Source organism: Schistocerca gregaria, chromosome 4, assembly GCF_023897955.1.
Source record: "Schistocerca gregaria isolate iqSchGreg1 chromosome 4, iqSchGreg1.2, whole genome shotgun sequence".
Classification (NCBI taxonomy): domain Eukaryota; kingdom Metazoa; phylum Arthropoda; class Insecta; order Orthoptera; family Acrididae; genus Schistocerca; species Schistocerca gregaria.
Window position 1 is genome coordinate 742,783,234 of NC_064923.1, and position 16,915 is coordinate 742,800,148.

General features: G+C 37.6%; 1 protein-coding gene across 1 annotated transcript in view; it reads right to left on the reverse strand.

Annotated features, from left to right (window-relative positions):
* Nucleotides 1-16,915, reverse strand: part of LOC126267898 (band 7 protein AGAP004871-like) — a 395,199-nt gene that overhangs the window by 24,590 nt on the left and 353,694 nt on the right. Inside the window, exons 4-6 of the mRNA XM_049973209.1 lie at nt 14,582-14,664; nt 9,981-10,184; nt 9,677-9,732 (exon numbers count right to left, since the gene is read on the reverse strand). Of these exons, the coding sequence (XP_049829166.1) occupies nt 9,677-9,732; nt 9,981-10,184; nt 14,582-14,664 (343 nt within the window). The remainder of the gene's footprint in view (nt 1-9,676; nt 9,733-9,980; nt 10,185-14,581; nt 14,665-16,915) is intronic.

The following is a 16,915-nucleotide window of genomic DNA, read 5'->3' on the forward strand; positions in this document are numbered from 1 at the left end:
TTTTGCAAACACTGAAAGTAAATCATGTTTAAATATTTTGCAACCATGATCATGGCAGCAAAGCTATACATCCAGTTCTTTTAGATTATTTTGTAGCACAGGGCCTTAGCAAAATGGTCAGACTATATGTTTTGCCAGAATGTCATGATTACTAATTTTAAGAGGAGGTGACTTTATGGAGAAAAACTAATACAAGAAGATATGATTAGTTCATGCTGATGCCTCACAATTTGAAAACTACTAAGACAAACACAATCTGATAACGTTACTAATTACCCAAAACTAATTACAATTAGTGTGAAAAAGATTGAAACACTGTAAAGCGGTAGATCACTTTCACAGAAGAAAAAGAATGCTAAAAATGCTTACACAGTTAAAATTAAGTGCAGAATTCAGCATTTAGTTCACTGTGTATAGAAAGTGGGTATAATAATACATAAAAAAACACTGCAAAATGATTTTAATTTGTTGTCACAGCTTAGACATACTCATACCTAGAACACAATCACTTCATGTCCATTTTATTCATCTATTTATGCAATTGAAAATACAGGATGGAATAATGACAATATTATGAAAGGACAGACAGGCCCAACAAGAGGGTGGGAGGATCAAAATTCTTGGGGCCCAAGCCTCATGGTGGGACCAGGCCTCTCAGGGGTTTGGATCTCTCAGAAAGCTAAGTTGGTAAATATCAGGCTGCAATTGTAAAATAAATTTTGTATAAATTAATAAATAAAAGAAGACTACCCCAGCACCAGTATAAACAGTATTCCTTTCCACTTCAGTACTTCAGTTTTATGAGTCTATTTTATGTTTAATGTTGAATGCACTATATTTTCTTTAGACATTTTGCCCTAAAACTACTTTGTGATGGAGTCAAAAAAGTACTTTGTTTAAATGTTATTTGAAGTCCTACCAAAACATTTCCCCAACAAATGTACATGCCAGCAACTGTGAAACATCATCATATTTTGGTAGGTTTGCCAACAACATTCAGAAGTAAGGTGTTTCTGATTCCTTCATAAGGTGATTTGGACAGAACACAAGTACATGGAAAATTTTTTTCATTCAAGAGTAAACAGAAAACAGAGTATTTCTGTTTGTAGAAAGTTGTCCTGGAATAGTCATGAAAATGAAGAAATGAAATAACATGATAGTGGTACATGGTCATGCTGATGCTCAGAAGTGAAGAAGTAATGTTCTTCTTTTGTTTGCCCATAGAACAGCTAACGTGCATTGAAGCTCTCATCTTACTTGAAGTGACATTATTGTTTTGTCAAAACGTCTTGGCATTCAGAGGTTTAGCTCAGAAAATTGCAGATCCAATAATGGAAATTTCCTTGGAATATTAGAACTTCTGAGTCACTGTGATCCAGTTCTTGCAAAACACATTAGCAATGCCAGAGACCAACAAGAATCTTGAAAGCATTTATATGTGTATTATCTGTGGTGTGATACCCAGAATGGATTTATTTCTAGTTGTGCCCATCATGTCAGGAGTGCCATCTTGGAACAGAGAGAAAATTAGAAGCATTGTTTAATTACTGTTGCTGCAACTCTTGATTCAAATCATATGAGCAAACAACATTCATCCTTAGTTATATTTACTTCCAAAAGAAAATTGATAAATGTGAAATAAATGAACAGTTGTTGGAATTCATAGACTGCAATCAGAAAACGAAAACTGCTATTGAGCATTTTATTTCTCCATGTGTTTGTCATAGCATTGTCTGGAGTACAAGCAGCTGTGAATTGCCATGATACAGATACTTTATTCAGAGTGATTCACTTTTTTTTACAATTTGTTCAGTGTCAGTCCACAATGTTAGGAAATTCCGAAACTGTGTGTCAGAAGATCTTTATATTTCATGTCAGATACCCACTGAATAACTCAGGTTTATGCTGCAATATCAATTGCAGCTCACTTGGATAAGCTTATAGTTGCTGTTGAAACTCTCAGTAAGTAAAATTTGTCAGCTAAAATGTGATCTGTGGTATGGGGTGTTTGGGATTATTTGAGATCATTCAGGTGTACAATCAGGGCATTTATTTGGCTAAAGTTGTTGACACTAATAGGCTAAAGAAGCAAATTACTACATGCCCAAGAACCTACATTGAGTTTGAGGTAAGACAGTCAGACAGGTTATTAAGTGACTTGAAACATCTTCGCAAAAATTGGGACATCATTCCTTCTGAACTAAAATTGTTTCCAGTGCAATTAATATTTATCCTGAATTTCGGGAGATACACACTCAGAAGAGAAAATCTATATCTACATTTACATCCATACTCCGCAAGCCACCTGATGGTGTGTGGCAGAAGGTACCTTGAGTATCTCTATCATTTCTCCCTTCCATTCCAGTCTCGTATTGTTCGTGAAAAGAAGGATTGTCGGTATGCCTCTGTGTGGGCTCTATCTCTCTGATTTTATCCTCATAGTCTCTTCGTGAGATATAAGTAGGAGGGAACAATATACTGCTTGACTCCTCGGTGAAGGTATATTCTCAAAACTGCAACAAAAGCCCGTACCGAGCTACTGACTGTCTCTCCTGCAGAGTCTTCCACTGGAGTTTATCTATGATCTCCGTAACACTTTCGCAATTACTAAATGATCCTGTAATGACACACGCTGCTCTCCATTGGATCTTCTCTATCTCTTCTATCAACCCTATCTGGTATGGATCCCATACTGCTGAGCACTATTCAAGCAGTGGGCGAACAAGCGTACTGTAACCTACTTGCTTTGTTTTCGGATTTTTCCAATGAATCTCAGTCTGGCATCTGCTTTACCGACGATCAACTTTATATGATCAATCCATTTTAAACCACTCCTAATGCATGCTCCCAGATAATTTATGGAAGTAACTGATTCCAGTTGCTGTCCTGCTATATTTCTATGTATTCGCAGCCCATTACACTTGTCTACATTGAGATTCAATTGCCATTCCCTGCACCATGCGTCAACTCGCTGCAGATCCTCCTGCATTTCAGTACAATATTCCAATGTTACAACCTCTTAATATACCACAGCATCATCCACAAAAAGCCTCAGTGAACTTCCGATGTCATCCACAATGTCATTTATGTATATTGTGAATAGCAAATGTCCTACAACACTCCCCTGTGGCACATCTGAAATCACTCTTACTTCGGAAGACTTCTCTCCATTGAGAATGACATGCTGTGTTCTGTTATCTAGGAACTCTTCAATCCAATCACACAATTGGGCTGATAGTCCATATGCTCCTACTTTGTTCATTATATGACTGTGGAGAACTGTATCGAACGCCTTGCAGAAGTCGAGAAACATGGCATCTACATGTGAACCCATGGCTATGGCTCTCTGAGTCTCGTGGACAAATAGCGCGAGCTGGGTTTCACACGACCGTCTTTTTTTAAACCCATGCTGTTTCCTACGGAGTAGATTTCTAGTCTCCAGAAAAGTCATTATACTCAAACATAATACGTGTTCCAAAATTCTACAACTGATAGACGTTAGAGATATAGGTCTATAGTTCTGCACATCGGTTCGACGTCCCTTCTTGAAAATGGGGATGATCTGTGCCCTTTTCCAATCCTTTGGAACAATACGCTCTTCTAGAGATCTACAGTACACCGCTGCAAGAAGGGGGGCAAGTTCCTTCACGTACTCTGTGTAAAATTGAACTGGTATCCTATGAGGTCCAGTGGCCTTTCTTCTTTTGAGCGATTTTAATTGTTTCTCTATCCCTCTGTCATCTATTTCGATATCTACCATTTTGTCATCTGCGCAATAATCTAGAGTAGGAACTACAGTACAGTCTTCCTCTGTGAAACAGCTTTGGAAAAAGAGATTTAGTATTTCGGCCTTTAGTCTGTCATCCTCTGTTTCAGTACCATTTTTGTCACAGAGTGTCTGGACATTTTGTTTTGATCCACCTACCGTTTTGACATAAGACCAAAATTTCTTAGGATTTTCTGCCAAGTCAGTACAAGAACCTTACTTTCGGATTCATTGAATACCTCTCGCATAGCCCTCCTCACACTACATTTCGCTTTGTGTAATTTTTGTTTGTCTGCAAGGCTTTGGCTATGTTTATGTTTGCTGTGAAGTTCCCTTTGCTCCCGCAACAGTTTTCTAACTTCATCATGAAACCAGGAACAGATTTATTCCAAATCAATATATATTATGTCATCAATGATAATGTGGTGGATAACTTGAAAATGTGATATGAAAATTGAAGATTTTAGATGAAACATTTCCTGGAAGAACTGCTCACATAACATCATCAACAGTGTTACAGGCAAGTAGGTTATAATATGCTACCTGTTGTATGACTGATGGCAGTTTACATGAGAGTATGTTGATGTTTATTTACTGAAATGTGTAGGTACACTGTGGAACAAGTGGCAACAGATCACTCCATATCACAGCATTACTGGCATTGGGCAATTCGTCATTGAACAACTCAGCAAAATATTTAGCCTTTTGTTTGGAAGTGGAGAGAAATTAAATTAAATTAAACTAATTTAAAAAATAAAATTATATGGAGCATACATATATTTTACCATAATTCATTACTGATTAGTAGAGCCTGGATTATATGCATCATAAAAACCTTAAAATATCCATGCAAACATGCATGAAAAATTCATAAAAAATGCAAAAATAGTGTCAAAAGATACTAGATCAAATAATAAAAAAACATGGTCATTATCTCAAAGTTGAAACTATGCATATCAATTACAAGGAAGAGCACCAGTCACATGAGAAATTGGTACATTTAGAGTGTTGATATCATTTTCTGAATACTTTCTGGTAGATGTTTCTAAAAATTTAGAAAATGGGGACACATACCGTGTTTCAAGAATTGTTCCTTTTTTGCTGTTGTTGCTCGTAATAATTGGATGCGATGCGAGTGAGTCACAGTGAAATAATTGATACATACAGATATACACATGAAGAGGGGCATGCTCAAAAACTCTGTAATATTTTATTTAAAAAACAGCATACCATCATGAATTCTTTTGAACAGCATTAACTTTTAATTAATACTATTGGACTAAAGCATCATTTACAGTTCATTTTACATTTTTATGTTATTGTAAACACAAATAACCAAGTACTGTTCCAAGTGTTTCGTAGCAAGATTGAGTCTTTGATCACTCAAAATATTTTTATAAGCAGAAAAGGACCATTCTACATCAACTGAGGTAAATGTGCAGTATTTGAATTTGGGTGCTATGTTGGCACTTATTGTTTCTGGTAAAAGTTCACCCATCCCATTAATAAAATTATCAATTTGGTACAAAGATTCAAAGCCCAGGTTATTGTTTAAAATGTTTTCAAACTTTTCTTTAAGGTTTCTTGGGTATACCTCCAGCAGTGAGGAGTTGACTAGAATAATTTTATTCATTAACTGAATAGATTCATTCAATGCCAAACCTAGAGTTTCAAGCCTTTTAATACTTGCAGGTATATGGGAAAAATGAGTGATAATCACAGCAATGTCTTTTTTAATACCAGAATCATTAAAAGCTTCCTTGTACTGGTAAACTGCCAAAGCCTCTATTGAAGTTGTTTACCACTCCTCTAGTGGCTTTGAAATGTTAATTGTAAAACACAGCTTGACCAGCTGTGTGACCAGTTGTGTGTCCCAACGAGTTATCACTGATTTGGGGGTAAAGGCACATTTGGTGGTTTTTATTTGTAGATCTTGGCGTGAGCAGAGGCCTATAGAAACACTTTCTTTGTTGATGAAATCAGTTTATTTACATTCACAAATGTGGAATGTTCTTTTTCAGCAAGTCAATGTATTCCATCAGCAAAGCACATCACATGAGTCAAATTGGGATAAAATACTATGAGGGCTTTTCATGCTTTGATCACATAGGGAGCAACGTCTGAAATAAACACAAACACTCTTTCATCCACAGAAGATTCTGGAAATATTTTTCTAATAACCTGATTAACAAATATGGTGATCATAGAGTGATTTACTTTTTCAAAATCTTTGTAGGCCGCTAAATAGGAAAAAGAAGGCTCCTCTTTTAAAGCATCAACAATTAAATTTGCAATGTAATAGCCACAAGTGTCTGTAGTTTGGTCAACTGAAATCCAGATAATGCTGTCCTTGAGTTCATTGAATATTTCTTCCACAACATTTACATAAATTGTCGGTATGTAATTTTTATGCAATGTTGATTCATGTGGAATATTTTGATTTAAGCATTATTTATGCAGGAAGCCTTTGAGGATACGGTTTGTAAGTCTGTGAAGAGGAATATTGCTTGCAATGAATGCTTCACATGGATTCCTGTTAAACTGACTTTTTTGGTTACCTTTGGACAAATCCCTGCTACTGCAACTTGCTGTTCTCAGAAATTTTTGTCATTGTCCTTTCTTCTGTATTCTTGTGATATGAAGACTTGTCTTGACATGCTGGTCTATTTGAAACTTTTTTTCTCACAAACTCGATAACATAAAACAATTCCACCATATGTAAATGTTCCATAATGGTCGTCCATCCATGAAACGACATTTCTTTTTTCAGGTGGCATGGCACACAATGTGTTACACACTACAACATGGTTCCTCTTTAAAAATCTGACTGAAAAGTGGGGAACCAGCTGTCTCAATCTTCATTCCACCTTTCTCACCAAAAATTTGCAATTCAAACATATTTACACTCTTTTATCGCAGAATATTCTAAATATTTTTTCTCATTCTGTCTTTGCAGTGAAGCCTTCACATTTGTTACCTCTTTTTCACTGTCACTGTCTATGTCTTTCTCCCACTGTCTCATTTTTCTCTCATTGATTTGCACTATATTCCAGTGCTACTGTCTCCTCTCACTCTTACACTGTCTCCTTTTGTCTTTCTTTGACACTGCTATTGTCTCCATAATACCTTGGCAGCTCAGAAATTCTGGGGTGTCCAAGTTATTTTTTACCCTGTACCCATGGGTTTAAAATTTCAGTCCTAAATGCAACCCCTCCTGTACCTACATGTTGTAGTTTGGTGGTCTGGGAGGGTTCAGAGCCCCCCCCCCCCCCCCCCCCAAACTGACCCCCCCTCTCTGCCCTGAAGCCTGTGTGTGGTATCTACTTGTCGCTTTTTCTCCTACACTGTGTTTGTTTTCCTCCCACTGCTGCTTCATCTCTCTCTCTCTCTCTCACTGCCAGTGTCTCTCACTGACCATCAATATCTCGTATTTGTATTTTTTTGTTAAGAAGGATTTTTCACATTTGACTGTTGATTGTTCACTTGTTTCAGACAGTCACGATTTTTGCTTTATAACCATTATCAAGTTCATGATGAAATGTTAAAATGTGCCTCACCCATCTGGGATTTGTCATCGTCACAATAAAATTATGGTTTTATAAGATGAGCTGTAGTTTTGCAGGGTCTGAGTGCACATAATGTACCCGACACTGTGCACAGTCTAGAAGACCAGAAATATGTTCTTTCAATGATGACATGTCACAAGCTGGTCAGACATATTTTAACGTTTCAACATGCATGTGAGAATGGCTATAAAGCTGAAATCATTATTGGGTAAAATAAATGAACAGTTACCAGTCAAATGATGGAAATTTGTTTCAAAAAATTCTACATAACTGTGATCCCCTGCAAAAGAAAAATAATTAATATTTCCCCTCTATTTGGTGCCACTAATACAGTCTTCACCCATCTCTCTTTCTCCTTCAATAACACTCTTTCTCCCTCTCACCACCATCGTCTCCTCTCTGTTTCTGTCCCACTGGCACTGTTTCCTCTCTCTTCCACCATCACTGTCCCTCTGCTACTCTCTTTCAACACAAAGAAAGCACAGATACGCTCACATGCCAAAATTTTGGTGAGAAACATGGAATAAGGACTGAGGCAGATAGTTTTCTGTCAGTCTTTTCAAGAGGAACCTCCTTCTTGTGCTCTGTCTGGGGCATTTTTCTGCTGGTTTGCTTCTTATGATGGCTAAAACAGTGTAAGAAGTGTATACAAATTGAATCCTATAGATCAGTAAAATTTTGACCTTTTATTTATATACTTCAATACATTTATATATTTTAACACACATAAAAAACAAATAAGTATTCATAATATAAGGCTTTTTCCATCAGTAATTTGCTCATTGACTGCAATTCATCGAAGATGCTTGGCTTATGATTTGTATCATAAAAGAGTAAAAACAATGTCAGAAATATTTTACTGAAATTTTGGTTTTTCTGTTTGACATTATTTTTGGCTGTCATGTTCTTTACAGGCCTATCAAGTCCCTGTACACCTATGTGTCATCAAAAAACATCACAGTTTAGTCCTATGGTTCCAAACCCTTGATAATAGGCATGGGTCATCAAAAAACATTAGAGTTTTGGAACCATGCATTGGAAGATCATTTATGTAGGTTAAGAACAAGATTAGTCCCAAAACTATTGCTTGTGTGATCCAACACGCTACATTCAGCCATTCTGAGGTTAGTTTCTTGCCTATGTCATAATCTGTCAATGAGAACCTCTGCATTCTAGTATGAAGATAAGACTACACCCAAGCCAGAAGGATGCCATTAATGTCAGAACACTTTATTTTGCCAAGAAAATTGCTGATTACTGTAATAGAAAACTTGCTTTGTGCATGACAATTTTCATCCACACACAGAACAACATTTAGTGTATGGAAGACAGGAACTGTTGGAGTCCTTTTGATGAGGAGTTTTTGTGTGTCTCTAATACACTCCTAATCTTGCATCAACTAATACCCCCTTGATGTAACAGTTGCAACATACTTGAATGAAAACAAATTTACAAGTGATTTTGAGGCTTTTGTGGTGGTAATGCAGTGGTTGATAGAAGAGAGTCATTTAATGAACAATTGCGATTATTATACAAAATCGTAACAGAATAAGTGTTGGTTATATGCCATCACCAAGTTAATAGAAATGTAGAGTGCTTCAGAAGTATTTTTTGGGCTGTTGAAATTAGCCTTACAAGTGAACCATACAACAATCATCTTTAAATGCGAGCAATTTAGGTTACACTTTACCGTGACTGTTATTGACGTTAAATGAAACAACAAGTTTACTGTCACTGTTTATTTATCTCTTTGATGCATTTTAAGTGTTTAAACCACCATCATTAGGTGGATTTACATTTGTTAGTATGGCATTTGTGTGTTAGTTGTGTTACAATTTTTGTTTATTTTTTGTTTTTGGAAGAACTTGTGGCACTGTCTAGTGGAGAAACAAAACACTATTTCAGAACATGGTTAGATATATGTTTAGTTTTTTGTCAAAAGAAACCCAAAACCATGTTCTGAAATAGTGTTTTGTTTTTCCACTAGACAGTGCCACAAGTTCCTTAAAAAAAAAAAAAAAATCATAAAACCCACACGAGTGTCATGCTAACAAATATAAATCCATCTGGTGATCCGGGTGATGGAGGTTTCAACTTTTGAAACATGTCGTGGACATAAATAAACAGTGACTGGTAACAGTGAAATTGTTGTTTCATTTAATAACAAACATATTATTTTAGTAAACATAAGTATTGTAGTGAGATTATTGTCAGCGATGATTTAATGAAGTTATATCGCGAACTGTCCTGCAAATGTGGTTATCTGTCAAAACTGCTTAATAAAATTACTCAAACTAACACTAATCAAGAAGATTACAAAGAGCCTTTGAAAAATGGGACTTACATCTCGACTCTCTCAACTTTGATTCCCCAGGCTTCAGTAGCATCATCGAGTGTCAGCTGGAACAGGTCACTGTGTGTAAGAAGTCAGCCACATTTTAAACAGGCCTACACATCATGCAATATTTCCTGAGGTATTAAATTACACAGTATTACAAATCAGATCTGAAGATCAACCTAATCAGAAACTACAACAAGTTTATGGTAAATTCGAAGGAAAGTTATCTACTTACTAATATAAGAATTGCATAAGCAGGCTAATGTAGGCACTATAAAATTATAAACATGAATATATTACTTGTACTTACTTGCATTTGACTTGATATTGTATCCCTGTCACTGAGAATTTCATGGAGTGGTCGTGTGCCAAGTGTATTTCGCAAAGTGGTTTGTGCCAGCAGTCGTGTTGAATGATGAGCATTCTCCACATTGGCAACAGAAATAGTTGCATTTGAGACACGATAATACACCACAGCATCCACTGATACTGTCACACTGTCCTTTGTAAGAACCTATTTGAAAGACAAGGGAAACCAATTGTAAATTTTTTTGTTCAAGAGAGCCTCATATTGCATGCAGAGTGGAGATGTAGAATGAGATGGTGAAGGGTTCAAATGAGCCAAACAGAGGCATGGGAGTATTACTTCTTACACACTGAATATGAAGGTGGAAAACATTAACACAGTACAAAAAACGAGAGAAACTGCTGACTGTGTAGGTATTAAGGACAATGCAGTGAATACATGAAAATGTAATCTGCGACATATTTAAAGATACAAAATAAACTTGCTAATCATGATTTGTTTACTCATGTAATGTACATTTCAGAATACAGCTGTAAAAAAATAAAAGAAGGGAATGTGAAACAAATGGCATTCGCTAATAATTTTGTTGTTATATAACACGTTGTCCATATTTGAATCAAATGACCTGGGGAACCTTCTAACAGCTAAACTTTGTAGAGATTCATAGAAATCCTACAGATGATTAGAATTCAGCATTTCAATGGAATTGTCATTATAATTCCTTCCTGCCTTCTAGTGTGCTTTGACTTGATATTAGCTAATACACTAGAAGAAGAAGAAGAAGGGGAAAAATTATGCACCACAAAGGAATTATCTGACTGAGACAGAAATTGGTCAAAGTGATGTACTTGTACAGACAAACAAATGATTACAGTTTCAGAAAAACTGGATGATTTATTCAAGAGAATTAGCTTAATAAATTGGGCAAGTCAATAACATGTTGGTCCACCTCTGGTCCTCATGTAAACTGTTATTTGGCTTAGTATTGACTGACAGAGTTGCTGGATGTTCTCTATAGGCCCCCTGGCTCAGCAGCTGTTGTAGCTGAGCACCTGAACTTTATTTTGGAAAATATTTCGAGTAGATTTCCCCACCATGTTATAGTTCTGGGTGGAGATTTTAATTTGTCGGATATAGACTGAGAGACTCAAATGTTCATAACAGGTGGCAGGGACAAAGAATGCAGTGAATTTTTTTAAGTGCTTTATCTGAAAACTACCTTGAGCAGTTAAGCAGAGAACTGACTCATGGTGATAACATAATAGACCAGGTAACAAACAGACCCGAACTATTTGAAACAGTTAACGCAGAACAGGGAATCAGTGATCATAAAGCGGTTACTGCATCAATGATTTCAGCTGTAAATATAAATGTTAAAACAGGTAGGAAGATTTTTCTGTTCAGCAAAAGTGACAAAAAGCAGATTACAGAGTAGCTTACAGCTCAACACAAAAGTTTTGTCTCAAGTGCAGATAGTGTTGAGGATCAGTGGACAAAGTTGAAAACACTCGTACAATATGCGTTAGATGAGTATGTGCCAAGCAAGATCATAAGAGATGGAGAAGAGCCACCGTGGTACAACAAGCAAGTTAGAAAACTGCTGCAGAAGCAAAGGGAACTTCACAGCAAACATAAACATAGCCAAAGCCTTGCTGACAAACAAAAATTACGCGAAGGGAAATGTGGTGTGAGGAGGGCTATGCGAGAGGCGTTCAATGAATTTGAAAGTAAAGTTCCATGTACTGACATGGCAGAAAATCCTAAGAAATTTTGGTCTTATGTCAAAGTAGTAGGGGGATCAAAACAAAATGTTCAGACACTCTGTGACAAAAATGGTACTGAAACAGAGGAAAACATACTAAATGTCTTTTTCTAAAGCTGTTACACAGAGGAAGACTGCACTGTATTTCCTTCTCTAGATTGTCACACGGATGACAAAATGGTAGATATTAAAACAGATAATTGCTCAAAAGAGGAAAAGCCGCTGGACCTGATGGGATACCAGTTCGATTTTACACAGAGTATGCAAAGGAACTTGGCCCCCTTCTTGCAGCGGTGTACCGTATGTCTCTAGAAGAGCATACCATTCCAAAGGATTGGAAAAGGGCACAGGTCATCCCCATTTTCAAGAAGGGACGTCGAATAGATGTGCAGAATTATAGACCTATATCTCTAACGTCGATCAGTTGTAGAATTTTGGAACACGTATTATGTTTGAGTATAATGACTTTTCTGGAGACTAGAAATCTACTCCGTAGGAAACAGCATGGGTTTAAAAAAAGACGGTCGAGTGAAACCCAGCTCGCGCTATTTGTCCACGAGACTCAGAGGGCCATAGACATAGTTTCACATGTAGATGCCATGTTTCTCGACTTCTGCAAGGCGTTAGATACAGTTCCCCACAGTCATATAATGAACAAAGTAAGAGCATATGGACTATCAGACCAATTGTGTGATTGGATTGAAGAGTTCCTAGATAACAGAACGCAGCATGTCATTCTCAATGGAGAGAAGTCTTCTGAAGTAAGAGTGATTTCAGGTGAGCCGCAGGGGAGTGTTGTAGGACCGTTGCTATTCACAATATATATAAATGACCTTGTGGATGACATCAGAAGTTCACTGAGGCTTTCTGTGGATGATGCTGTGGTGTATTGAGAGGTTGTAACATTGGAAAATGGTACTGAAATGCACGAGGATCTGCAGCGAATTGACGCATGGTGCAGGTAATGTGCTGCAAATACATAGAAAGATAGATCCCTTATCATTTAGCTACAATACAGCAAGTCAGTAACTGGAAGCAGTTACTTCTATAAATTATCTGGGAGTACACATTAGGAGTGATTTAAAATGGAATGATCATATAAAGTTGATCGTTGATCTAGCAGATGCCAGACTGAGATTCATTGGAAGAATCCTAAGGAAATGCAATCTGAAAACAAAGGAAGTAGGTTATAGTATGCTTGTTCGCCCACTGCCTTAATTCTGCTCAGCAGTGTGGGGTCCATACCAGATAGGGTTGATAGAGAGATAGAGAAGATCCAATGGAGAGCAGCGTGCTTCATTACAGGAGCATTTAGTAATTGCGAAAGCTTTATGGAGATGACAGATAAACTTCAGTGGAAGACTCTGCAGGAGAGACACTCAGTAGCTGGGTAAGGGCTTTTGCTAAAGTTTCGAGAACATACCTTCACCGAAGAGTCAAGCAGCATATTGCTCCCTCCTATGTACATCTCATGAAGACACCATGAGGATAAAATCAGAGAGATTAGAGTCCACACATAAGCATACCGACAATCCTTCTTTCCACGAACAATACGAGACTGTAATAGAAGTGAGAACCAATAGAGGCAATCAAGGTACCCTCCGCCACATACCGTCAGGTGGCTTGCGGAGTATGTATGTAGATGTAGATGTAGATGAGAGATATTGTGCCAAATGCTGTCCAATTGGTGCATTAGATTGTCAAAATACCAGGCTGATTAGAGGGTGCTGCTCATAATGCTCCAAATGTTTGCAGTTGGGAAGAGATCTGGTAACCTTGATGGCCAATGTAGTGTTTGACAAGCATGAAGACAAGCAGTAGAAATTCTTGTCATGTGCTGGCAGGCATTAGCTTGCTGAAATGTAAGAGCAGGACAGCTTGCCATGAAGGACAGCAGAATGGGGCATAGAATATCATTGATGTACTACTGTCCTAGAAAGAGGACATGAATGGTGACCAAAGGGATCCTACTATGAAAAGAAATAGTTCTCCAGAACATCACTTCTGGCTGTGGGGCTATATGGTGGGCAACTATCGGGATGGTATCCCACTGCTATAAGAAGCATCTCCAGAAATCTCTTCAGCCTGGAACCTCATTGACTGTCTTCAGTGATGATTACGACTTCAAACTGGACCCTGATGACCAATGAAGGCGTATCTGAAGATGCCACAGACAGCAGTGGGATACCAGCCTGACTGTCACCTGCCGAATCCCTCCAAATTGAACATTTGGAGATAATAGGCAAGACCCTCCAACCAGTTAGGGATTTTGGTGATCTTTGCACCAAATGGATAGAACTGGCGAAATATCCCTTGGGGGAAAGTCCAAAAACTATATCAAACAGTGACAAGTGGAATAACTATTTGCATAAGGGCCAGAGGTGGACCAACACATTATTGATTTGCTCAATTTCTGAAGCTCTTTTTCTTGATAAATCATCCAGTTTTTTTGAAATTGTAATTTGCTTGTTTGTACATGTACATCACATTTCACATCCACCAATTTCCTTATGTGTCTTATTTGTTTTGGTCTTAGAATTTATGTACAACATTTTTTATCTCAGTTCTTAATTTTATGGCTCTGTGGGTATTATCAAATTATGTGGCTCTAATTTCATAATCAATTTTTGAAAAGAATATAATCAGTAGGGAATTAGGAAGTAAAGTAACATTACTCAGAGTGTAATAAAATGAAACCATGTTCACCCAAAAATTTGTATCATATCATCAACTAAATAACTAGTTTTCATTGTTTTATTCAGTAAGGATAGATAAGACACTTGTTATTTAGGATTTCCAGTGCACATAAAGCTCTGATGATTATCTGATGATATGTTCTTACCTCTTGTGGAGGAACATCATATGTTCGAGTTCTCAAGTCCACTCTAGCATAGCAATCAATACAGGGTAAGATAAAGAAGATTCCTGTGGAAAAACAAATATATGTCAAACTGCCTGGCTCTTTTTTTTTTCTAATTTTAATTAAAGATTCAGTGGAAATTTGTGTCACAAATAAACATATGTCACTTGAAAAAGTAAACTACCTATTTGTGAAATTTACACATAATGAAATAACTTTCAAAAATAAATGATATTTTAGTTCACAGATGACCCACAATCTTCTTGTTTTTCTTTCATTATTTCACTGTAGGGTAGTATTACTGTTTGGCCAGTTGCCCTCCTCATGCCATCACTCCCCCAAGGACGGAATTTGTGCATCCTATCTGTCTGCATCTAAAGTGAATCTCATGTTCAAGTGTGAGAACATGTGGCAAATGTTTGATTAGCATGTACATGAGGAACAGTATAGGTGTTTATTTAGTCTGATGTGGGAAACCACCTAAAACCACATCTAGGTTAGCTGTCTCACCAGCCCTCATTATTAATCCATGAGACAGGTTCAATCTGGGGGAGACTAACCTTCCCAAATCCTGCAAGCAGCACCTTAACGCCCTCAGCTATCCAGGAGGATCACATACAAGCCACAACAATACAAAAAAAATGATGTAAGAAAAAATGATATTCTCTAAATCAGCATTTTCCAAGTCCCAACACTTTGCAGCTAGATTATTTGTGTGATGTGACAACAAATCAGAAAGGCTTTCAATCAGTCCTTGATAAAATAAATTAAAGGCTCAGCTGTATTGTCTACTGGTTGAACACCAATAGTCAGTTTATGACCTTCACTATGACAGGTGTGCTTAGAATAAGAAGTGTGGAGAAGTAGTGCTATGTCCGATGCAAAGATGAATGCTTGGACATTTTTTGCTGTTTACAGAGAAACATTGTTCTGCAAGAAGACACCTCAAGCAATGTGTGTGGATAGTTCAGAGATAAATGGCTCCATCATGTCCCTTAAGGAGAGTATTATATTGAGGCAGCTTGATTTTCAGAGAACCCAGGATTGGTCATGATGCTAAATACTGCCACACACCACCCAATCAGTTGTTTGTCTGGTACAGTGCTGAATTATATACTATAGAAGAAAAATTTACCTCTGTAACATCTCTTTCTAGCAAACTGGTCCATCACACTAGTCAGACTACACTGTGACACATTTAAATCAATGTTTTGTTGTCAGTTTGTCAGTCCATACGCACTCTCCCTAATAACAAGCTGAATCCAGTGAGAGCTGTTAAAAGCACAGAAGACACACTTTCCTTGGGGGTTGGAAAGATGAAATCAGTGACATGTTCCACCTCATTACGAAATGTCATATTCATGGTCTATGGAACAAGGGTTAATGTATATATGTATTTATGTATGTACATTTTTTATGCAAAATACCATAACATTCACTACACTATGGGATCAAAAGTATCCAGACACCTGGCTGAAAATTGCTTTGAAGTTCATGATGCCCTCTATTGGTAACAGTGAAATACAATATGGTGTTGGCCCACCCTTAGCCTTCATGACAACTTCCACTCTCACAGGCATATGTTCAATCAGGTGCTGGCAGGTTTCTTCAGGAATGGCAACCCATTCTTCACAGACTGCTGCACTGAGGAGAGGTATCCATGTCTGTCAGTGAGACCTGGCATGAAGTCGGCATTCCAAAACATCCCAAAGGTGTTCTAAAGGATTCAGGTCAGAACGCTGTGCAGGCTAGTCCATTACAGAGATGTTATTTTCATGTAGCCACTCTGCCATAGGCCGTGCATTATGAACAGGTGCTTGATCATATTGAAGGATGCAATCGCCATCCCAAAATTGCTCTTCAACAGTGGGAAGCAAGAAGGTGCTTAAAGCATCATTGTGATGTGATAGTGCCACACAAAACAACAAGGGGTATAAGCCACCTCCATGAAAAACATGACCTCACCATAACGCCACCATCTCTGAATTTTATTGTTGGCACTACACACACTAGCAGATGACATTCACGTGGCATTTTCCATACCCACACCCTGCCATCAAATTGCCACTTTGTGTACCATGATTCTTCACTCCACACAACATTTTTCCACTGTTCAATTGTCCAATGTTTACACTCCTGACATGAAGCGACACGTTGTTTGGCATTTACTGGCATGATGCATGGCTTACGAGCAGCTTCTTGACCATGGAATCCAAGTTTTCCCACCTCCTGCCTAATTTTCATAGTACTTACAGTAGATCCTGATGCAGTTTGGAATTCCATTGTGATGGTCTGGATAGGTGTCTGCCTATTACA